The sequence below is a fragment of the Mycteria americana genome, chromosome 3, assembly GCF_035582795.1.
Source record: "Mycteria americana isolate JAX WOST 10 ecotype Jacksonville Zoo and Gardens chromosome 3, USCA_MyAme_1.0, whole genome shotgun sequence".
NCBI classification, from domain to species: Eukaryota; Metazoa; Chordata; class Aves; order Ciconiiformes; family Ciconiidae; genus Mycteria; species Mycteria americana.
Window position 1 is genome coordinate 111,641,418 of NC_134367.1, and position 21,460 is coordinate 111,662,877.

Below are 21,460 nucleotides of genomic sequence, written 5' to 3' on the forward strand. Positions count from 1 at the left end.
CGTGCGGTGGCGGGTTTGGCGCGCGCTGGCAGCGGGCCGCGCTTCCCGCCGTGGCCATGTCTCGCCAGAGCACCCTGCTCCGGTTCTTCCCCAAGGCCTCCCCGGCACCGCCGCGGGCGGCTGCACCGGCACCCGCTCCCGCTCCTCCACCGGCACCCTCTCCTCCACAGGCCGGCGCGGGGACCCGCCGCCGCGCTTCGGGGGAGCAGAATGGCCGCGAGGCCGCCACCAGCCCCGCCGGCGCGGCGAGCAACGGCGCACCGGGCAGAGCTGCGGCACGGCGCAAGGAGGCGGGGGAGAAGGGCGGAGGGGGCGGCGCGGCCGCCAAGGCCCCCAGGTAACCGGCGGGGGGAGAGGAGGCCGCAGGAGCAAGGCCTGCGTGAGGGAGGTGGGGGGCGGGCGCGGCAGCGCGCGCGGACCGCTGCGGGAGGGGGGCGGGGCGGGTGCTGTCGCCGGTGGCGGTGGAGCGGGGCCCCTCGGGCGCGGAGGCGCCGGTGTCCCCCCCTGTCGTGTCCCCCCGGAGCCGGTGCGGCCGCCCGCCGCCGCCTGGGCCCGCCGGGGCCTTCCCGGCGCGGAGGGCCGGTTTGCAGCCAGCCCCGCGCTTTTGGCCGCCTGACGCCGCGGTCGCTGGCGGGAGCCGTGCGGCTCCGGGCAGGTGCCCGTTAGGCAGCGCCGGAAGGTGCGTGGGTGTGGGGGTGTGTGTCACCTCCGCGCTGGAGGCCGGGCGTGCGGCGCCTTGGCAGGGAGGAGGCGGTGCCAGAAGCGGCGTGTGGTGATGCAGGCCAGCGGCCTTCTCCCTCAGCCAGGGTCTGGGGAGGCGGGATAGGGCTGCCGGCGGGATAACGCCGGCATCTGCGGGCAGCGGATCTCGGTTTTAGTTTTGCCTGTTTTGAAATACATTTTTTCACTCGTGCCTGAATTCCCTTTCTCTTCTGTATCGCGATGGTAAGTGTCTCAAGCGTCAGCTAACTGAATGTCACCGATTGCTTGGCTGCAGCCTACAGGAATGCCCGCAGTCATCAGCGGTGGAGTGTGGCAGTGGCTGGGTTGAAATCTCAGGGGAGAAGGAGAGAGCAAATAAAAGCTGCGTCAGGTGCTTTGCAGTGGAGATAGAGTTTTTATTTATTCGTTTATTTTTTGTAGCTTGAGGGTTTTTTGAAATCCTACTCATTTCCTTTGGGTGCCCTGTTGAGAATTAGTCTCTGCAGGAAAACTTGTCTTAGTTATGTAGGTTGACAATTCATAATACGTAGTTCGCAATCTTTTTCTTTCAGTTAATGTCTGGTTGGACCCAGTTACTCTCTCCCCCTCACCTAAGAAATCCACTAAGCGTCTGGTTACACATGGCTCTAGGTGGCCCTGCTTGAGCAGGGGGGTTGGACAAGATGACCTCCAGAGGTCCCTTCTGACCTCAGCCAGTCTTCTGTGACTATAAGGCTCTGTCTCTGTGGGGATCCGGTAGAACTTGGAGGAGCAAAACCAAAAAATCGTTTAAGAGAAGTGTATTGGTGGTGATACAGAAGGATTGTATAATCCAGGTTGCACCACCTAGGAGCCTTCCACGACCTTCAGAGGGCAGGCTGCTCGGAAGCAGTGTGCAGTTACGTTTATGAAGAGAGCTGTTTTAAACGTTTATGTTCCTTAAATTACACATCTGTTGCCTTTGCAGTGTCTCCTGTGAGTATTCGCCTGGTGACTTGGTCTGGGCCAAGATGGAAGGTTATCCTTGGTGGCCGTGCCTCATATACAACCACCCGACTGAAAGAACAATAGTCAGAGGAAAAGGGAAATCCACTCGTGTCCATGTACAGTTTTTTGATGACAGCCCTACAAGGGGCTGGGTCAGTATTAAATATCTGAGGCCATATAAAGGTAAGAGCTATAAATAAAACTTTTTGAAATAGAAGTATGCCACTTGTTTTGGAAAAATAGGCATGGACTATAGGGTATGGTATTCTCCATAGAGAAAGAGCAGCAAAACCAAGATTAGTATTGAGTGGAAAAGCATGTTTTGCACTTTGTAAGTTAGAGAAAGCAAGTTTTTGAGGGTTACAGTTGCATTTATGGTTATACAGTTCTTTAAACATAAACCGCTAAGCCCTCTCGTTTATTAGAACACAAATTTAAAGCTTCCTTATGTTTTAAAGTTTTTTCCTTTATTTCTCCCATCAGTATAAAAAAGATCTAAAAGATAAATCCACTATTTCAATTTTTAGCCCTGAAATCCTTAAAATATTAGGAATGTGAAACCTAGTTTTTAAGCAGCTATTTGGGAACTGCAGCTTGTCCAGAACCAAAAGGCTAGGCACAGGATGTTAGGTAACTGAAATTAATTCTACTGTGGTGTTATTTCTTTTAAGCAATGCAATACAGTTTTGTTAATAAAATATATAACTTGAGAATTCAGAGCTTAGGGTAGTGCTTGTAGTTACAGAGCAAAGTTGGTGTTTGTCATCTTGAAGAAATGACTTAGCTAACTAATAAAAATCGAATGTAATCAAGAATTAAAACAACATTTTGCATAATGAACCTCACCTTATTAATAATAATGATCTGTTTTCCCCTTGTTTTATAATTTTACTGTTGCTGAAAACTGTAAATCATGTTGCTGTAAACTGTCTTGTTAGTCAAACAAATACTTTGGGTGTAATACAGTATTTTTGATATACTGTAGGATTTGCTTATGATGTCAGTGAAACAGCTGAATTTAAACATTTTCTTCCTTTTTACAAGTCACGAGTTCCATCTCGTGATCATGTAGCCATCTTTTTCTTGGCTTGTTTATATTTAAATGTACTGCGCTTAAGTCATAGTTAGTTTTAAATTAAAATGATAATGTTATTACCATAAGTGTTAGCATAATTTAACATAAGTGAATTTGTCCATGGTTTATGTATATCTTTCCAGAAGGTATTTTAAAAGAATCAAATATATTTTAACAGCTTGCAGTTGCACTTAGAAGCAAATACAGGTAAAGAGAATTGATCTGTTTACCAGAAGAAAATTGCAGAAAAATAAGAAGTGTTCAAAATGTTTAAGCACAGAAACACTGGTCTATCTGCAAGAAATGTGGTTAATGCAGAACAGGGTAAAAATATTTAAAATACATGCTTTGCTTTTAAAGTCAGACAAAAAGCATCTTTGTTTACTAAGTAAGAGTGTTGGAGTCTTTGGGTAAGAAAATGGAGAAGTTTCTTACATTGTGTTATTGTTTGTAACTGAATAAATATAGAGAGCACAGGACTAGACTTCTAACAGTTGGGCATGCAAGAAGCGGAGTTACACACAAGTTGGTTAAGTCAATATGCAGGTGTTGCATACTTGAGTGTGCAGTTAAATTATACGATGAGATTTTTATTTTGCCATTGTTAAATTGTCAACATTAAATGCAAAATATTTTTAGATTGTCTCACTGCATTTGCAAAACTAAAATGGAGGTCTGGTTTCTTAATGTGTTACGTTTGTGCTGTAGAAGCAGCTGCTTGTAACTCCATGCTTTGCTACTGCAAGCTCAAAGAAGTGAATGTGAGAAAGAATTCTCTTTGGCTTATTTCTGAGATAGCTGGCCTCCTACAAGTCAGCTGCCTTTTGTCTACCATTGACTTAGAGCTGAAGCTTCAGTTAATAGCGTATGAAGGGATTCACAAGAATGGGTGTAAGGACCTATTCAAGCAGATCCTACTGTCCTATGCAGTCAGTGAAACTTAAAAGAGCAGAAAAAGGAATTGCCCTTCCCCATCTATAGTGTACTCTTATGTCCCCCTTCTTTCTTTCCCCAAGTCAAATATATAATATGTTATATATACTGTTCATTTCATGCATGGCATTAAGATGAATCTCAGCGTCTTTGGGGACCCTTTCTAGAAATTGGTCTGTAGATCGGTTGGCTTTGTTTTTGTGTTTATGTGCAGGTGATGGAAGGAGGAACTGTGGTGCTCAAGGGATATGAAAGAGGATGAGGGAATGGTGGAGTTATTAATAGCAGGCTTTGCTTGATACCCTGCAGTGTCAGGGTGAATTGCCGGTGTGACTGATGATCAGCTAATCTGGCTAATAGGTCGGTGGTAGGACTGGACGTCTTGCTGCACTTACAGGAGCAGTTTGAATGGCCAGCAGAGCTTTAGCCAAGAGGTGTAATGTCACAGATGACTGATGCCCATAACTTGAAGATAACTTTATGGTTGAACTTACCTATCATTGCTAAAATAGCCGTGTGGTCTCAGTCAAGTCTGCTGCACTGCTAGTATAAAGTGTTGCTTTTCAATAGTAACTATAGTTAGCGTGAGGGTGTTTAGAGCTTAGCTTAGAAGTATTCAGATGTGGTAATGAGTTACAGAAATAGAAGCAATTCTTCAAGTGTTCATGTACTAGGTAGGCATTTCATTTGTGAGTATTTAGACTTTCTCTAGGGCTAGTTTATCAGGCTGAATGAGTGATGGGTTGCTATATTTAAGACGTGGTGGGAATGATTGGTAACACGGAATGTTAGGTAATTGTACTAGTTGTCTGAATACATTTAAAAGTGAAGTATGAACACTAACTAAAGGACTGGGTAAATGCTAGACTAACTTCAGTTTCTGACAAATTATTTGTGGTTTTACAGGTTCATCAGATGGGGAGACGCTGAAGGGAGGTATGTTTTATAGTACAAAGCCTGAAATTAAAAGAGCAATGGTGCTAGCGGACGATGCAATGAGTAAAGATAAAACTAAGCGGCTTGAACTGGCAGTATGCAGTGAACCTTCAGACACAGAGGAAGAGGAAGAGGAGGAAGAGGAGGAAATGGAGGTAACATTTTTCTTACTTGCGGTCAATTTCAGAAATAGTGCTAGAACTTAGAAGCTGTCTCTCGGAACTAAGCATGGAATATCCTGCAGTTCTCGGTACAGTAATCACAACTTATCTGCTCTTTAATCATGCAGGCATATGTATCCATATGTCTTTTTTTGTACTGCTTCTGTGTTGTCAGATCATACACTGGTCTCTCACCTTTTCTAGTTGGAAAGACAAGTCTAGTATCTCTTGGCGTTCTGTATGGTAAGGACTGACTTCAGAAGTTACTTAACTTCTCTGACTCTTTTCATTGATCGCTCCCTGGGTAACCCAGGTGACCCACTTTCTCACTCATAAAGTACTTTTTTTCTCTATCTGCTATTCATATTCCAAGTTCCCCTAAGTTTGATCTGAAGTTTTAATTTGTCATAATGTAGAAATTTCTAATGTTTTGAGTATTCACCTTAAGGCGTTAAACTAGATTTTTGGAGCCTGCCCTCATCTTGTAGAGTAGCACTAAACTACAAATTCTTGTACTGTTAACACAAGTCTGTTGGTGAGGTAACTGAAAAGAGATCTTTTATTGTATTGTATTGATGTTGTATTGTGAATGATTCAAGTATTATTTCAGTACCACCGTATGCATTGGAATAGATTTCTTTGGAAAGGAATGGTATAAGGAAACTGTCAATGGGATAGTGGTTTTCCTTACCTCCTCTGTCAGTATGGCCCATCTACTCTTTCTCCAGTATGACATTGCCCTGAGGGACAGGTGCCACTCCAAGCATTGTGTTATGTTCGTGGCAACAGTGCAGTGGGTGCTGGCGCTTTGTACTCATTATAGTCCCTCCACGGCTGTTTTTCTCCAGCACTGGTGCTGGAGTTCTTAAAGTTTCAGGCTGAAAAGGCAAATAATGGAGTTTCTTTTCTTTCTCCTAGACGTGCATGATCTTCTTGAAGGTTACTGTAAGGTAGTATGTTTGTAGGTGGAAATAGGTAGTTAACTCAAAAAAAAAAAAAAAAATCATGGTCAAAACTGATGTAGGCTAGTACTGAAAGGCTGCAAAACCCAATCACATTTCTGACATAGGTCAGTAGGAAAAAATGACGGCACAGAGTTAGCTTATGGAGGCATTTCTCCTTTGTGCTGAATTTCATATACTTTTGTCCAGTTTAAATGTTTTGTTTATCAGCATCACTTATGCAAAGTACTGAATTCGGCTGTAAAGAATACAAAGAGGAGTAACTATGCTACTGGCCGGTAGCAGCTCGTTATTCAGAAAAAAGTTAAATTCTGTGAAGGTAAATGGCTGTGGCTCTACTATCTCTTGCTTGAAGTATCATAGCTATTGCATTATTGCACATTTTTGCACTTCTTTTTGCAGCAGCAATACTTTACTTTGCAGCCAGAATTTTCTATAGGTAAAATAATTTATTTTTCCAGCAGATAAGTGAAAGTGCATCAGGCAACAGTGATGACTGCAATAGTGATGAGGATGTGAAGAGTAATAAGCGAGTAACAAGCAGGGAAAGTGCCATAAAAGCCAAAAGAAGAAGAGTGTTGGATTCTGACAGTGATCATGATGGCTCTGATGTAGAGTTCAAGCCTGATGTGAAAGAAGCGGCAAGCAGCGAGGAAGCTAGTAGTGGGGTGGATGAAAATGAATCTACTGACACAGAGACAGACACAGAGAGTGTTGCAGAAAGTCCCATAAAAGTCCCTTCTAAACGAAAGAGAAGAGAGATAAACAAGCCTGCTAAAAGGAGTAGCTTAGAAAATGAACGTTCTGAAACACCCAAAAGAGCAGCAACGGTTTCTTTAGAAGCCAAGTCTAAGCTGACATCATTTGCAGCACCTGAAAATTTTGAATCTCAAGCAAATACTAGCAGTGGAGGCATCAGTGGCTTTGCAGTATGGGAACATGAAAAACTTGATTGGCTGCAGGAAGGGAAAAAGAAGGATGCGCACAGGAAACGGCAGGGTGACCCTGATTATGACCCATGTACTCTGTATGTACCTGAGGACTATCTCAACAAGTGTACACCAGGAATGCGGAGGTGGTGGCAGCTGAAAAGTCAAAACTTTGATGCTGTGATTTTCTACAAAGTTGGAAAATTCTATGAGTTGTATCATATGGATGCAGTCACTGGCGTAAATGAGTTGGGCCTGATCTTTATGAAAGGTACTTGGGCCCATTCAGGTTTTCCAGAAACTGCATTTGGCAGATTCTCTGATGTTCTAGTGCAGAAAGGCTACAAAGTAGCCCGTGTTGAGCAAACAGAAACTCCCGAAATGATGGAAACGCGCTACAAGTCAATGGCCCACCCAACAAAATTTGACAAGGTTGTACGCCGAGAAATATGCAGAATCATCACCAAAGGAACTCAGACTTACAGCATTCTGGACTGTGATCCCTCTGAGAACCATAACAAATACCTTCTGTGCGTTAAGGAAAAAGAAGACTCCTCTGGACAGCGTGTTTATGGGGTCTGCTTTGTTGACACGTCGGTGGGGAAGTTTTACGTAGGCCAGTTCCCAGATGACCGGCACTGCTCGAGGTTTAGGACTTTAGTAGCGCATTACACTCCTGTGCAGGTACTGTATGAGAAGGGGAACCTGTCTGTGGACACACAGAAGATACTGAAGGGCTCACTTGTTTCTTGCATTCAGGAAGGGCTGATCTCTGGTTCCCAGTTCTGGAATGCATCTAAAACACTAAAAGTCCTTCTTGAAGAAGGATATTTCAAGGAGAAACAGAACTCTGAAAATGGATGTTCTCTGCCCTCTGTCATCAGATCTCTGACTTCAGAGAGTGACTCACTGGGATTAACTCCTGGTGAAAACAGTGAATTAGCTTTGTCAGCTCTTGGGGGATGTGTCTTCTATCTCAAAAAATGTCTGATTGATCAGGAGCTGTTATCGCTGGCAAACTTTGTGGAGTATGTCCCTGTGGATATTGATACTGCAAAAACTATGAGTTTGAGTAGTTTCTTTGCCAAAACTGACCAGCGGATGGTGCTGGATGGAGTCACCCTGATGAACTTGGAAGTCCTGCAGAACGGAACCAACGGAACCACAGAAGGTACTTTGTTGGAAAGGATTGACTCTTGTTGTACGCCATTTGGGAAGCGACTCCTGAAACAGTGGCTCTGCGCTCCACTTTGTAATCCTAAATCCATCAACGATCGTTTAGATGCTGTTGAGGATCTTCTGGCAGTGCCAGATAAAATGTCTGAAGTTAGTGAGCACCTGAAGAAACTTCCTGACCTTGAAAGGCTGCTCAGCAAAATCCACAGTATTGGATCACCACTTAAAAGTCAGAACCATCCTGACAGCAGGGCCATCTTTTATGAAGAAATCAAATACAGCAAAAAAAAAATTGCTGACTTTTTGTCTGCACTGGAGGGGTTTAAAGTAATGAATGAAATTGTCGATGTCATGGAAGAAGTTGCCAGTGACTTCAAATCTAAAGTCCTTAAGCAGCTAGTCACCCGCAAAGCCAAAAATCCAGATGGCCGCTTCCCAGACTTGAGCGCAGAGCTTAAAAGATGGGATACTGCTTTTGATCATAACCAGGCTCGAAAGACAGGAGTGATTACTCCAAAGGCGGGCTTTGACCCCGATTATGATAAAGCACTACAGGATATTAAAGCTGTTGAGGAAGATCTTCACAAGTACCTGGATAAGCAACGCAAACTGCTTGGATTCAAATCCATGTTGTACTGGGGGGCAGGCAAAAACAGATACCAAATGGAAATACCGGAAAGTGTGATATCACGTAATTTGCCTGAGGAGTACGAGTTGAAGTCAACCAGGAAGGGATATAAGCGCTACTGGACCAAGGAGATCGAGAAGATGCTGGCTGCAATGGTTAATGCTGAAGAGCGCAGAGATGCAGCACTAAAAGACTGTATGAGGCGTTTGTTTTACAACTTCGATAAAAATAGCAAAGACTGGCAGACAGCTGTGGAATGCATTGCTGTGTTAGGTAAGAGGTTTTCTTCATTCTGACATAGGGTAAAAATACTCTTGTATAGTAAATGATGAAATCTGATCTGGATAAGCAAAAAAGGGTTGTTGCCAGCTCTTAATTTGTAGTTTAAAAACTCTAATTGTGGTAACAGCATTGAGAATTAAGGGATCACCTGTTTCCCTCCTGACAGTAAGTGGCAGAACAGATGGGTTGCTGGGTCTTGATGTTTGCAAGCTCGCTCTTCATTCCTGCGGTGTGATTGTAGGTGTGCAGCTGAGTATTTCTCACAGTTCAGTGTAGCCTGGTGGGTCTGCCACTGCATCTAGGATTCTTGTGTATGGATTAGTAGCTTCTTAATAAATGAAGGCAGTGATGCAGATGGAGGTATAAAAATCTAACCTGCTAGTCATCTCCTTTCCCTCTGAGTAGGCTGCTTTCTCAGCAGCCTTTAAAAATAAAGTCATTGTTGTCACTACCTTGAAGAAGATAGTCTAGTAAGAAGACTTCCCCAAGCCTTCCTTACATTTCTGGGGTAGAACAGTCTCCTCTATTCCCTTCTTGGGACTGGTGTACTCTTGTACTGTGAATTTTCTGCTAGCATGAGGCACTCTGGGATGTCTTTGCTCCAGGGAAAAATGAAAGCACTCTCTGAATGACGCTGCGGCAGAAAAGGGAGGACAGGCGGGTAGTGAGTGTTGTCCAGGAATGGATCCTCTGAGTGGGCTGGGAGAGCTGGAAGCAGTTGCATTAGCTACACCACAGTACCAGGGCAAGTACTGAAAATCAAGGGAGACTGAGCTTTCAGGCCTAGCTGTAATGAAGTCTCTAAAATCACATAAAATGGTCTTACTGTGTAGGTAATCAGCTTTTAGAACCTTAGAGCTAGGCTAATTGAGGGGGGTTGTGCTGCTGCTTCTGCTAGGCCAACAGAACTTTGATACTTAGATAAATTTATTCTGGCAACTTTCAAGCAGTATTATGATTCTTAACAAAGTAATTCACTGTCACAGAAGCTGATTTCCTCTTTACTTACCTTGTTCCAAACCAAAAACCAATGCAAAAAAATAATATTTTATTTTATACATGTACATTAAAAAAACAGCTTTTGAAGTGAAATGATGTGGATTTTAATGACTTTTAAACTACAAACTAGAGGCTAGGATTTTTAATCTGACATCAGCAGAAATCTGGAAGGAATGAGGAAAGACATTGTGAATATCCCCACCTTGTACTTGTTCTTCTGGAGTACTTCTTGGGTGTTTTCCTTAACAGGAAAATGGAATGGAAATGGAAAATTGTGTTTACAAAAATGCTATTCGATGAGTAAGTGCATTCCAGTGAATGAATAAAGAAAGGTGAAAGCGTGACTTACTGGAATTTCTTTTAATCTTATAGATGTCTTGATGTCCCTTGCTAACTACAGTCAAGATGGTGATGGACCACTGTGCCGACCTGTAATTCTACTGCCTGTGGATAGTGCTCCTCCCTTCCTGGAACTTAAAAATTCACGCCATCCATGCATTACAAAAACTTTCTTTGGGGATGATTTTATTCCTAATGACATCGTGATAGGCAGCAAAGATGAAGATAGCAGTAGTGAAGCTTCCTGTGTGTTAGTAACTGGCCCGAATATGGGTGGCAAATCTACACTCATGAGACAGGTGATTGACTATCTATGTAAGATCGAATGTTCCAGAGTACCTCGGTGTTTTGCGTACAGGAATTACATGACTTGGCTGTTTATAAATGTCAAAGGAGGTCCCAGCAGTGTGTGCAGCACAGTACAGCAATTACACTGTAAAGACAAAATATAATCTGGTAGAAAATGCCCATGTTTAGATAGTAGATTTTCTACTTTCACTTACTTTAGTGAGGAATAAGTTTTATTTCTCTTATGAGAGATGGTTGGGAAAAAGTGATATCTTTTCCAAGTGGCCTTATCCAGGACTTGGCATCATCTGGCAAAAGATGCTTCTGCAGGTTGAACAAGATGAAAATAGAGATCAGCAGCAACTGGGAAAGCAATGGGGAGTTTGCTTTATAAACACTGCTTGCTGTGATAACTTGTGTTTTGAAAGCTTTCAGAGTAGTTTAGTCCTGCTTGCGATTATGATGCTGCAGCCTGGAGCTGTTAAAACAGTAGGAAGCTTTATGTACTTTAGTCTTTGTTTCAGGGGAAATACAGTTTCATTCTCGTTCTCTGTGTGGAACTGAAGCTCCAAGCACATAGTAAAAATTTAAATGTTTTAATGTTTGTTCTGCAGGCTGGTCTCCTGGTTATAATGGCTCAACTGGGATGCTATGTACCTGCTGAAGTCTGCAGGCTTACACCGATTGACAGAGTATTTACGAGACTTGGCGCCTCGGACAGAATTATGTCAGGTGAGTTTCTGAAATCCAGCTGTCCAAAGTGCTTTTGCTGCTGAGTGAGTTCCGTTTCTTGCTTTGAGTGGCAAGTTGGAAAGAGACAGTCTGATTTTGCAGGGAGAGCTGGGCAAATAATGTGTTGTCTCTCATTGTTTAGAGTAGAAACAGGATGGTAGTTATGCTTGATTTGTTTGATATGCTTGTCCTCCATCATTTTTGACAGACACATAGGACCACTTTTTAATGAATTTTAATATCAAAAGCCTGCCTTCCAGCTGGATGCAAGTCTGAGGAATATGCTTTTGGAGATTGTACAGTTGATTGTGTTCTACTTAAATAGGTCTCTCTTTCTAAGTGTTCTGGAATAGGACAGTGAAGTGCAGGTAGCTGGTAGCAGAGGAGTTGGTTTTGTACTTTCTCGCAAGGACTAGAGGTCCCTTGTTTCAATCAGAATGCCTGCCTTATGTCTGAAATCCGATTTCTTCAGATGATGAAGAGAAAGGCTGGCTTCCTTCTTGGAAGCAGTAGCTGACAATTCTTGGAGTATTTTTTTCTTCCATGGAGAGGAAGACAGAAGTGGAGGATGACATGACAACTGGAAAGGGAAGTCTGCCTGTGGTGGTAGGCAAAGTGTCATGGGGCTAGAAAAACAAAGTATTTTTTGTGGTAGTAAGAGTAGTATCACAACTCATTCAAGGAGGGCGCAGATTTTCTGTGATCTTTGTGCTGAAAAATGTGGGTCAGTGAATATGAAAGGAGTTAAGCCTACTGAACTTGTTGCACATAAGGAATTTGGAAATGAATCATTCTTAATTAAAAAAATATTTACACTCCCCCAAATCAAGGCTTTTCTTTGCAGCTAGCGAATTTTATTAAGGCTTTCTTTGCCCAGCTATTTTCTATTTTGTTTAATTTCAGTACAAAAAAATCTTAAGAATGGAAGAGTACTTAAGTGCTTATGGTAGAAATAAAAACTGCCCTTTCTAGACCACCTCTCTCTATTGCAGAAAAATGTAGCATTTTCAACTTTTTTCCTATCAACTGAGAGCTTTTTTTTTCTCTTCCAAATATGTGCACAAATATTTTAACATTTCACATCATGAGGCTGAATGCTGCACAGTAGAACTAGCTTTGAAATCTGTTCTTGATGTATTAGTTTCTGTACTGTGTAGAAATGAAAGCACAGTGAAAGTTGTTCCCTGGCAGTCATTTCATAATGGATGTCAACAGGACTTTTTATAAGTAACTTTTAAGAAACAGCATTTTAAAATTGCTTATGTAATTTTAGGGGTTTATGTTCTAAAGTGAATAAATGGTTATTCCTAAACATTATTAAAAACATATTCAATCCTGGAAATTTCTTCCAATAAATGCAGAAAATCAGGATTGCTGGACGCTGCTTAATAATTCATGTTGAAAAGCTTATGTTAGAGCACAGCATGCTCATGCAGCATGAGCACAGGAAGTAAATACTTGCCTGCTCTGGAATTACATTAATTGTTGCTGCGTGTGATTATTTGGAATGAACCCTACAAAGAACTAGTAAATCTGGACTTTATACATGTGGATTTATTGTGTGCAAGGGTCTGAATAATTTTGTATGTACTTCTGCTTGTAATCTGCTAAAAAAACAATTTCAAGTCTAAATTTCAGGCCTTGTATTATCTGGGTTGCTGGAACTCCTGTAAGATGGTCAGTCCTTAGCAGCAGTGTATTTCTTTTGTCATACTTTACTCAAGTAGAGTACATATGAGTACAGCCATAACTATCTGAATAATTCATTACCTTGTCACATCAACAACCAAACCAGCAAGTCTAGTCTTTTTGTCTTCTTTAAGATTTTCTGCTTGCTTTATCATGCTGCAAAGCCACACACCTTAGGCCTGCCTCTTGCATTTAAGAGCAAGAAGGGGCAAAAGATTCTCCCCATCTTGTATCCTTTGTGCTCCTCTTTGTGTCCAGCTGGTGCATCTGACCAGTGCTATTAAAAGTAGACACATAAGGTGGCCTAAACCTTATTTACTCAGCTAATTGTACTTATGCCCATGCCTGTACTCTTAAGGAACCAGAACCTGCTTTTTCTAGCAAATGGAGACCCACCATTTTCATGCTGGAAAAAAAGCTTTTATGTTTTTGTTCATCTTCAGTTTGCTGTCAAGTTTCATTTTAGCCTGACCAAGACTCCAGTGCAGATTAGGTGGGGGTTTAGTTGTGGTTTTCAGATCTTTGACTATTTCATGGCGCTTTTTTGTCATTTCTTTTAAAGGTGAAAGTACCTTCTTTGTTGAATTGAGTGAGACTTCCAGCATTCTCCAGCATGCAACAGAACACTCCCTTGTTCTTGTGGATGAACTGGGTAATTAGTCTATTTTGTAACAGATAGTCTTGAATCTTAGATTTAATTTCTAGCTTGTAAGGTGATTGGGTTGTCTAAATAGCAACCAAGTACACAGGGGCAGTTTCATCATAATGCTCCTAATGTTTAACCGGTCAGCATCTAGGTAATTGTCTCTAAAACATGTATTTCTTAGGTGCCCTGGGAACTAATACACCACCTCCCACTCCCCCACCCCCACTGGTTGTTTGCTTGCTTTCCTTTGCATAATTACTTGTAGCAAACCTTGAGCAAGCCAGTAGCAAGTCTCAAGAGAGCAGAAATGTCTTTTCCTGCAGTGCGGAAGGGAGCGTGACTGTTATCAGGCAAATACTCAGCTCACTTCACCCTGATGGTGGTGGCTCCCACTACTCACTGCTGTTTGTCAATCTTCCACACAGCAAGGAGGGAGAGAAAAACAAACAATACCAATTGATACACGATGCGCTGCATTTGTCCTTGCTCTTCCGTTTCTTCTCCAGGCAGAGGCACAGCTACTTTTGATGGAACAGCTATAGCGAGTGCAGTTGTGAAAGAACTGGCAGAGAAAATCAAGTGTCGGACTCTGTTCTCCACGCACTACCATTCGCTGGTAGAGGACTACTCACACAACCTGGCTGTGCGGCTTGGTCACATGGTATGTGTAAGTGTAAGGTGCAACTTGTGGGGACCCAAGTATAGGGTTTTTCCTTGTGGCTGGCAGATCTTGTAGTGTGCAGGCTTTTTTGTGCTCACAGAAGTGTCCTGAGAAAAGGATGTGATGTTCCATGCATTTATTAGTCTGTAAGTATTACATACACTGACTTGTAACTTACTCTTTCTAGGCATGTATGGTTGAAAATGAGAGTGAAGATCCAAGCCAGGAAACAATTACATTCCTGTATAAGTTCATTGAAGGAGCATGTCCAAAGAGCTATGGCTTCAATGCAGCAAGACTTGCTAATATTCCAGAGGAAGTTATTCAAAAGGGGCACAGAAAAGCAAAAGAGTTTGAAAAAATGACCATTTCACTGAGAGTATTTAGGTAAGGCCTTGGTTTTCCATTTTTAAATTGCACATTGCTTAGCAGACATCCATTTTAAAATTTGGGCAGTTGCTTTTGCTCAGTCTCACAGTAGAGGGGGAAGTTAAAACTCTTTTTGTGAATATCAAATGTACTTTACAAGCAGGGAGGGAGGGAGGTACTAAAGCCTGATGACAAGATGGGGGATATGATGAGTAATGCAGTATTTTAAGCCTTGGGTCACTGTGCTAGTCTCTAGGGCTAAGAGCTTACTTTGCATAGAGGTGCTGGGCTGGCTGTGAGCTGAGCCAAACTGAAGGAATGCATGAATAAGCCCAGTGCTGATGGCTGCTGCACAGGGCTGGGGGGGCACTGATAGCTGCTGGCAGCCTGTACACCAGACACAGAACAGCATCTACGTCTTCTAAAGCTGTGCAAGTAACAGGAAGCTTAGGCTCTGCCCTGCAGTGTCCATGTTTGGTAAAGCTGACTTCAGTATTTCCCTTAGGTATCTGTGCCTGGTGGTGGATGGTGCAACACGTGATGCGAATGCTGTTCAGAAACTTACCACTATGATCAATCATCTTTAAGAACACAAGTGGTTTTGTACTGGCGGTTTCTCAAAAAGGTGGTATCAGACAACGTTATGATCTAATAAACTTTATTTTTTAAAAATGACCATTTTTCCATTGTCTTTCCTAGGAAATTAAACCCTTTAATTCTTACCTACCCTCTACATAATGGTTATTGAGTACTCCACAATATATTAAGTCTAGATGTTATGGTACATGCATACACTTTCAGGCTGTTGATTACCCACTGTCACCAATACACATAAATGGAAAAAAGCTATGAAACTGTATAGGGCTGTATATATATACTTGTCTCAGCTTCATTAGAGCAGGAAATTGCTGTAATTTCCAGCAGGTTATGTAAGTAATGTCCAGACTGTTCAAAAAAAACTATGAACAGAGTAAAGTACAAGACTGTTTTGAGGAGACTTTCTACTGTGTACTTTAAAACATAGTAAAATTTCATTCACAAAACTTAGTTACATGGGTACTTTGTTTTATAGTGCATTATAGTCTAGGAAGTCTCATTAAAACACTCGCTTTTTTTGTTAGGGTGGTTTGAGTACAGACTATTGCTGGGGCAGGGAAGGAGATTATTCTAACTTCAGAGGACACCAGAAAAATTGCTGGATATAATTTAAGATTAGTGTTTTCTCTTTCATAGAAAGAACGTACATACTGGGACATGAGTACAGTTACAGCAAGTCTAGGTGTGCTAACAAAACAGGACACATTCAAGTACAATAAGATTTTTTTGCTTGAAATTAGAAACAAACTACATGAGATTAAAGCATTAAAATCATATTTCTCAATCTGAATAAATGTTAAAAAATCAAAAGAAATGCAGAAGTGCTAGCTCACATTTTTTACCATGTTACAAAAGCAATTGGTACCCATGTCCATAAAGGCAGCAACAAAGAATGCTGCTTGTCTACAGAATAGTACTACTGCAAATTGGACTGCGTTTCAATGCTACTTGTAAAAACACCAGCTTTCAGAAGTTGGTATCTGTACAAAATTGCAGCTTATTTTTCTTCACTTCTGTCCCTTCAAAGTCTTTGTTTACACAGTAATGCTAAAACGCCCAGTTCTGTTATCCTGAGTCAACATATTGCCACTTTCTTTTTTGGTAGGTTGAGCTCCATAGTGTCAACACCTCACACATCCGCTTTAATACAGTCTCTTTCTGCAGAAATGGGCAAGTATAACTTCCTCCAAAAAAAAAGTTTTAACAGTTATGATATTAGAATGGCAGGACTTTCTTTCTGAAAGGAATTCAGTTGTGCTGCAATGTATTAGATTCTATAGGTGGAGCAGAGTCATATAGTGTATCTGTATCATGTGTAGGCTCTCCAGCAAGCGTACAGGGATTAGACAGTGTTCCAGCACCACAGTCACAGAAAAACCTAGGAAGAAAGAGAGCTCTTTAGTTTCTGCTTCACTTGCATTGTCAAACTTGCTCAACATACTCGTTTGAAACATACCTATCATGTCTAATGAATTCTACGTCATGTCCTTGATGGCACTTCTTAATGCAGTTCACACATATGGCATTACGGTCTGTGGTGTTACAGGTGTGACATCTGAAGCAAAATGCATCACATTAGGCACGAATCAAAAACTGGTGAGCTGAGAAAAGCGCTCCAGGAGGGCATGGGAGCAGAACAGCACTAAAGAAAGGACTGTGCATACGACTGTCAAACTTGAGAATTTTATGTGAACTTGGATTTCATGGCATACTTTTGGTTGCTTGGTTCAAAAAAGCAGTTCTGCTGTGTAATCCCTTAGGCTCAGGTTCACAGTAGCAATATATTTTCCTCAAGCCCACAGAAAATTCAAGACAATGAGAAGTTGTTTAATCCTCTTCTGTTGCAGTTGAGGAAGAGCACACATTTGTGTGTTAACAGACGTATGGCAACTGTTTTAGGGGTCTTGCTAGAAGAGAAATTGTGTTTATTTGAAAACCTTACTGTAGGTGACAAAAGAACCTGTTACCTGTAGAAGTCATGCATCGGATAGCTGGTGTAACTTGATATCTTATATAAACACTGGCCTCTACTGACAGCTTTTTCTATGGCATCTTGATTGTTCATTATTTTGTTATCTGTTGGGGAAAGAAAAGCCAAGAACTAGTTACACCTCGATCAATGACTTTTTTTCCTTGAGGTGTTAAAGCAGAGCTCCCCCAAGAGCTAAACCCATTAGGAACAGTTCTATGACTGCATTTTAGTTTTGGCATTTAAGCATATCAAATCCTCAATGCCAGATTACAAGGCAGATGCCCAGACAGTGCAGTGCACTCCTCAGACCAGAAAGACTGCTCCTCTTTGCACGCATTGCATAAAATACCTGATAAGCCTTCATGTAAATACTCTTTGTGAACAAATGGTTAGAGAAACAAGCCTTCCTATCAGGCTTAAGTTTTCTGTTGAGAAATCTGAAACCTAGATGTTTGAAAGCCTTTTCATCTACCCTAAGGACTTTTACACATCCCTCAGAAAGCAGAAAAGCATGGTGTTTCCCTCAGGGGAGTTTAAGAATAAGGCACTTTCCAACACAAGGGAAGTGGGAATTAGGTCTGACCACCTCCAGCATTTAAAAAGATGTGTCCAAGACATAGCAAATTTGATAATCCTCTCTGTTATTCAGCTACTAGATCTTCTGTCAAGTCCCAAAGTGCACCTCAAACTAGTTTTGTCCACTCCCAGTAGCATCAGAGCACTGACTGATGCAGTCAGTAAGCCCAGGAGCTGTGAAGCAGGGAGCCAGAGCTTGTGTTTTAAGTGGTGTAAAGAATATACAGGAAAAGGCGTAACAAGTACAGCCAAGCAGGTAAAAATTCTGCAAACTGAACCTTTTTCTTCTAAAATAACCTCCTGGAGCTCTCTGGCATTCAAACCATCACTCCAATCTCCTCCAAGAGGATCTTGTCTCATGCATACTTCTCTGCTATACATGGGAGTTTTATGTATGTAAACTGTTCCTATTTTCTGAAAAAAGTGATTTGGGATTGTGAATATTCATGCTTTTAGATATGATAAAAGCCAAGTGAGGCATGTTTCTTTAGTGGACACTTGTTTTCAGATATGTGACAAAAGATTTTCCATTATACTGACTTGGAATTGGAATTTGAGATGGGCCAAAGACCAGTAACCTGTATGGAAACAAGTTTCAGACAGAAAAGCTAATAACAGAGGTTTAATATGACAGGAAAACCTTAAGTTACCTTTGAAAGTGTCTGGCTGTCTAAAAACCCAAGATCACTTAGCTTGGCTCATTGCCTTCAGCTGAAACTGTTACAACTCAGCTTAAGGTGGTACCAAATCTGAGCCAAAAATGGAAAAAAATGGTACAAGAAACCCCAAACCCAGCACCAAATAAAACATGCAAAGTGAACAAACACAACCAACAAGGGCTCAGGCTCACCTTTCATCGTGACATTGACACCAGATGCTAGAAATAAACCTCCAAAGCGGTTGTTGAAAATCTGATTGCCTTCTAATGTTGCAGTTGCATGATTTGTTATTTCAATACCTTTATTGGGTCAGGGGAACAAAGAAGAGAAAAGAAAGTGGGCAAGTTAAATCCTTAGTGATTGTGCTTTTCTACCTCTCTCATGATCTACAGTTTGTTCATTTTTTTTAAACCATCATAAACTGAGGGGGGGGAAAAGAAAAATGACATAGCTAGAAATTGCACTGTAATTTGCTATAAAACTGAGGCTCAAATAGTTCTGTTGAATCCTTTCAAAAAGCTACAGCTGGCATGCATGGTTTCTGGTAGTAACAATACACTACTAGTCTACCTGATAATAAAATGGTACTATGATCATGTATTTTCAAGGGGGATAGGATTTTTGGGTGCTTAAAGCTGTCACCTTCACATATATTTGAAAGTTCTTGTGCACATACCTTACCCTTTTTAAAATAGCTTTTTAAAAAGAGTTCTCAAGACAGGCACCTAAAATTCATTTCTTTAAATCTTAGCTTTTATCAGTAACCCATGTCTTCCAAGTCATTTGTCCAGGACTGCTCTTGACAGCAACCTATCCTTCCCCCCCACCACACTGAAACAACACCTTTAGAGGCTCTTCTCAGAAAACTTGCTTCTTCTGAAAGAAAGATGGGAGAAAACTCAAGAATGCAATTTTAGTTGAAATGGAATGGAATGCAAGACATATGGAACTGCAATCTTTAAACAGTAAATTGCACAAAAATCACTATTAAATATTCTTCATCTCTTCTGGAGTAAGAAATGCTCATTTCAATAATTTTTCAAGTTCATGGAGTGAGAAAGTTGAACTTGAGATGCAATTTAAATCTCTTTAAAATGTGTATTTGCTCTGTTTCCTAGGTTTTAAAGCAGTGATAAAATATTCAAACCAGCATGCAGCAGATCAACTATAAATGTCCTAGACAACTTTATCAATTACTTCTAAAATAAAATAATGAAAAAGTATTTCACAGAAAAATGAGAAGGCAGAATACATGTTGTTTCTCAACATGCTAGTCATTCCAGAGACTGCTGTACAGATATTTTGGCTACAACTCTCAATTCTCAAATGATTTCTAGAATACACTGGAGGATATCCCAATCTCTGTTAAAATGTCCAAGTACTGTGGGGTAAAGAAACTCAGAGTTAGCTTTGTCAAGAGCTTACTCTAAGCTCTAACACTTCAACATCTGATTTAAACTACACAAACCTGCAGCAAATCCATCGAATATTCGATTTTTCCTTAGCACAGGGTGGCTATTGGTGCTGATAAGAACACCGGCTTGAGCATTCCTGAAGATATCATTCTCTTCCAGAAGACCTAAGACAGACCAACAAACATGACATTTGAGCTTGTCAACATTTCCTTACCTGTAACCATTCTGTGAAATATTTTCAAAAGATCTCATGTATCATCATCCTGCTAATTCCTTTCATTTGGGGAATACCCACCAATAGCACTGAAGTTAGTGACACAAGTTTAAAGTAATTCTCAGCGTGTAATCACGTAAGTGTATTTTTTCAGTATACAGAATAGAATCTGGGATTATATGCACCATTATGGAAAACACCGTTTTATTTTTGAGGAAACACTAAGTCTTTTCACTTTCCAAATTTTTCTTCAATCTTTCCAACATCTTTCTGTTCTTGTCTTCTAAAACAAACACCCTGCCAAAGCAAACCTTAACTTGCATTTTTATTGCAGGACAGGATTACTTTAGAAATGGTTAACTTAAAATTAAAGCTCATTTACAGCAAGTGATTATCTACAAAATATCAGAAGCTAATATCAGGACACACAACAGTCAGGGGATTTCAGAGGAGGACCACTTCTAGATTTACAAGTATACAAGAGATTCCTTAAAAGATCTGTCTTTTTTTCCCCTAAATCTTTGACACTTGCAGAACCTGAACTGTTCAGATGCATAATTTTGGCTACATGACTCGAATTCAATACTGTCTTTCAGTCAAATGGCAACGCTTACAAAAGCAGATGGGATAAAAGGACTGTCCTAAGCAGCAATCTAACAGTCTTCTTGGATGAGATTAATTACCCCTCTGCCTCCCACAGATTTCAGTGTTACTGATGTAATTAGGGCTAAAAAGCATCAGTGTATCTTCGTTATAGCTATTTTATTACTTCAGAAGACAAGAGCTAGGTTTCTAAAGAGCACTTTAAAAAGGACACTGCTTAATCTGAAATTAAACTCTTATCCAGAATATTCAGTATATGCCAGTAAGGGAAAAAACTACCTCTTCCCCCATTAAATATACAGATGCCTCCATCTCTTCCATCATGGATTTTATTTCTTCTTAGTGTAGGATTACTGTCTGTTTTAATCCATACACCAGCCATTGCATTATCAAAAATTTCATTGTCTTCTATAAATCCAAGCCCTAAAATTGAAGGAAGGGTGGAAAAAAATAAAATCAAAAAGGATAATAAATGGGAAAAGATAATATTGCAGAACATAAACAATTCTGGATAAAAGTGAAAACCAAACCTACCAGAATTATAGACAAGAATACCACCATTCTGACCACCCCAGATCTTGTTGCGTCTAATTTTGGGGTTGCTTCCAGTTCTAGAGAGAAATGTAAGCAAAGTAGTCATTTAAAACAGTTTACTATCTCCCAAGGCCAAACGCTTAAAACATCTCTACAGAAGTGCCCCATAGATCTCGCTGCTTAAAAGTCTTACTAAAATACAGTTATTTCCAAACACGTAAACATATTTTAGCTTTACAGACTTCAAGGGCCACACATTCTAGTCAATATCCAGGCTGTATTAGTAATAACTTACAAGAAAGTTGAAGGAGAGGATATTCAGACATATTGGATTTAAAAAAAAGTTATTTTTAGAAACAAAGTGACAAGAACAGTTAAAAAGACACAAAAGAGCAC

The 21,460-nt window shown here is 40.9% G+C and overlaps 2 protein-coding genes across 4 annotated transcripts in view; one reads left to right on the plus strand and one right to left on the minus strand.

Annotated features, from left to right (window-relative positions):
- Positions 1 to 15,169, plus strand: MSH6 (mutS homolog 6). 2 transcript variants are annotated; one of them, XM_075496584.1, is made up of 10 exons: positions 1 to 337; positions 1,670 to 1,872; positions 4,604 to 4,788; positions 6,218 to 8,762; positions 10,143 to 10,408; positions 11,012 to 11,129; positions 13,381 to 13,470; positions 13,971 to 14,125; positions 14,313 to 14,512; positions 15,000 to 15,169. In XM_075496584.1, exons 1-10 carry the CDS (start codon positions 57 to 59, stop codon positions 15,079 to 15,081), a joined length of 4,125 nt encoding a protein of 1,374 aa, XP_075352699.1. In that variant the 5' UTR covers positions 1 to 56; the 3' UTR covers positions 15,082 to 15,169. The 2 variants fall into 2 exon arrangements, with proteins under 2 accessions (XP_075352699.1, XP_075352700.1); XM_075496585.1 differs by having other exon boundaries at positions 6,221 to 8,762.
- A 525-nt stretch (positions 15,170 to 15,694) lies between these two features.
- FBXO11 (F-box protein 11) overlaps positions 15,695 to 21,460 on the minus strand; it is a 79,170-nt gene continuing 73,404 nt past the window's right edge. For both annotated transcript variants that reach the window (XM_075496587.1, XM_075496586.1), the window contains exons 17-23: positions 21,065 to 21,141; positions 20,810 to 20,953; positions 19,767 to 19,877; positions 18,490 to 18,597; positions 17,059 to 17,167; positions 16,548 to 16,646; positions 15,695 to 16,469 (exon numbers count right to left, since the gene is read on the minus strand). In XM_075496587.1, coding sequence (XP_075352702.1) covers positions 16,340 to 16,469; positions 16,548 to 16,646; positions 17,059 to 17,167; positions 18,490 to 18,597; positions 19,767 to 19,877; positions 20,810 to 20,953; positions 21,065 to 21,141 — 778 coding nt within the window. In that variant the 3' untranslated portion in view covers positions 15,695 to 16,339. The remainder of the gene's footprint in view (positions 16,470 to 16,547; positions 16,647 to 17,058; positions 17,168 to 18,489; positions 18,598 to 19,766; positions 19,878 to 20,809; positions 20,954 to 21,064; positions 21,142 to 21,460) is intronic.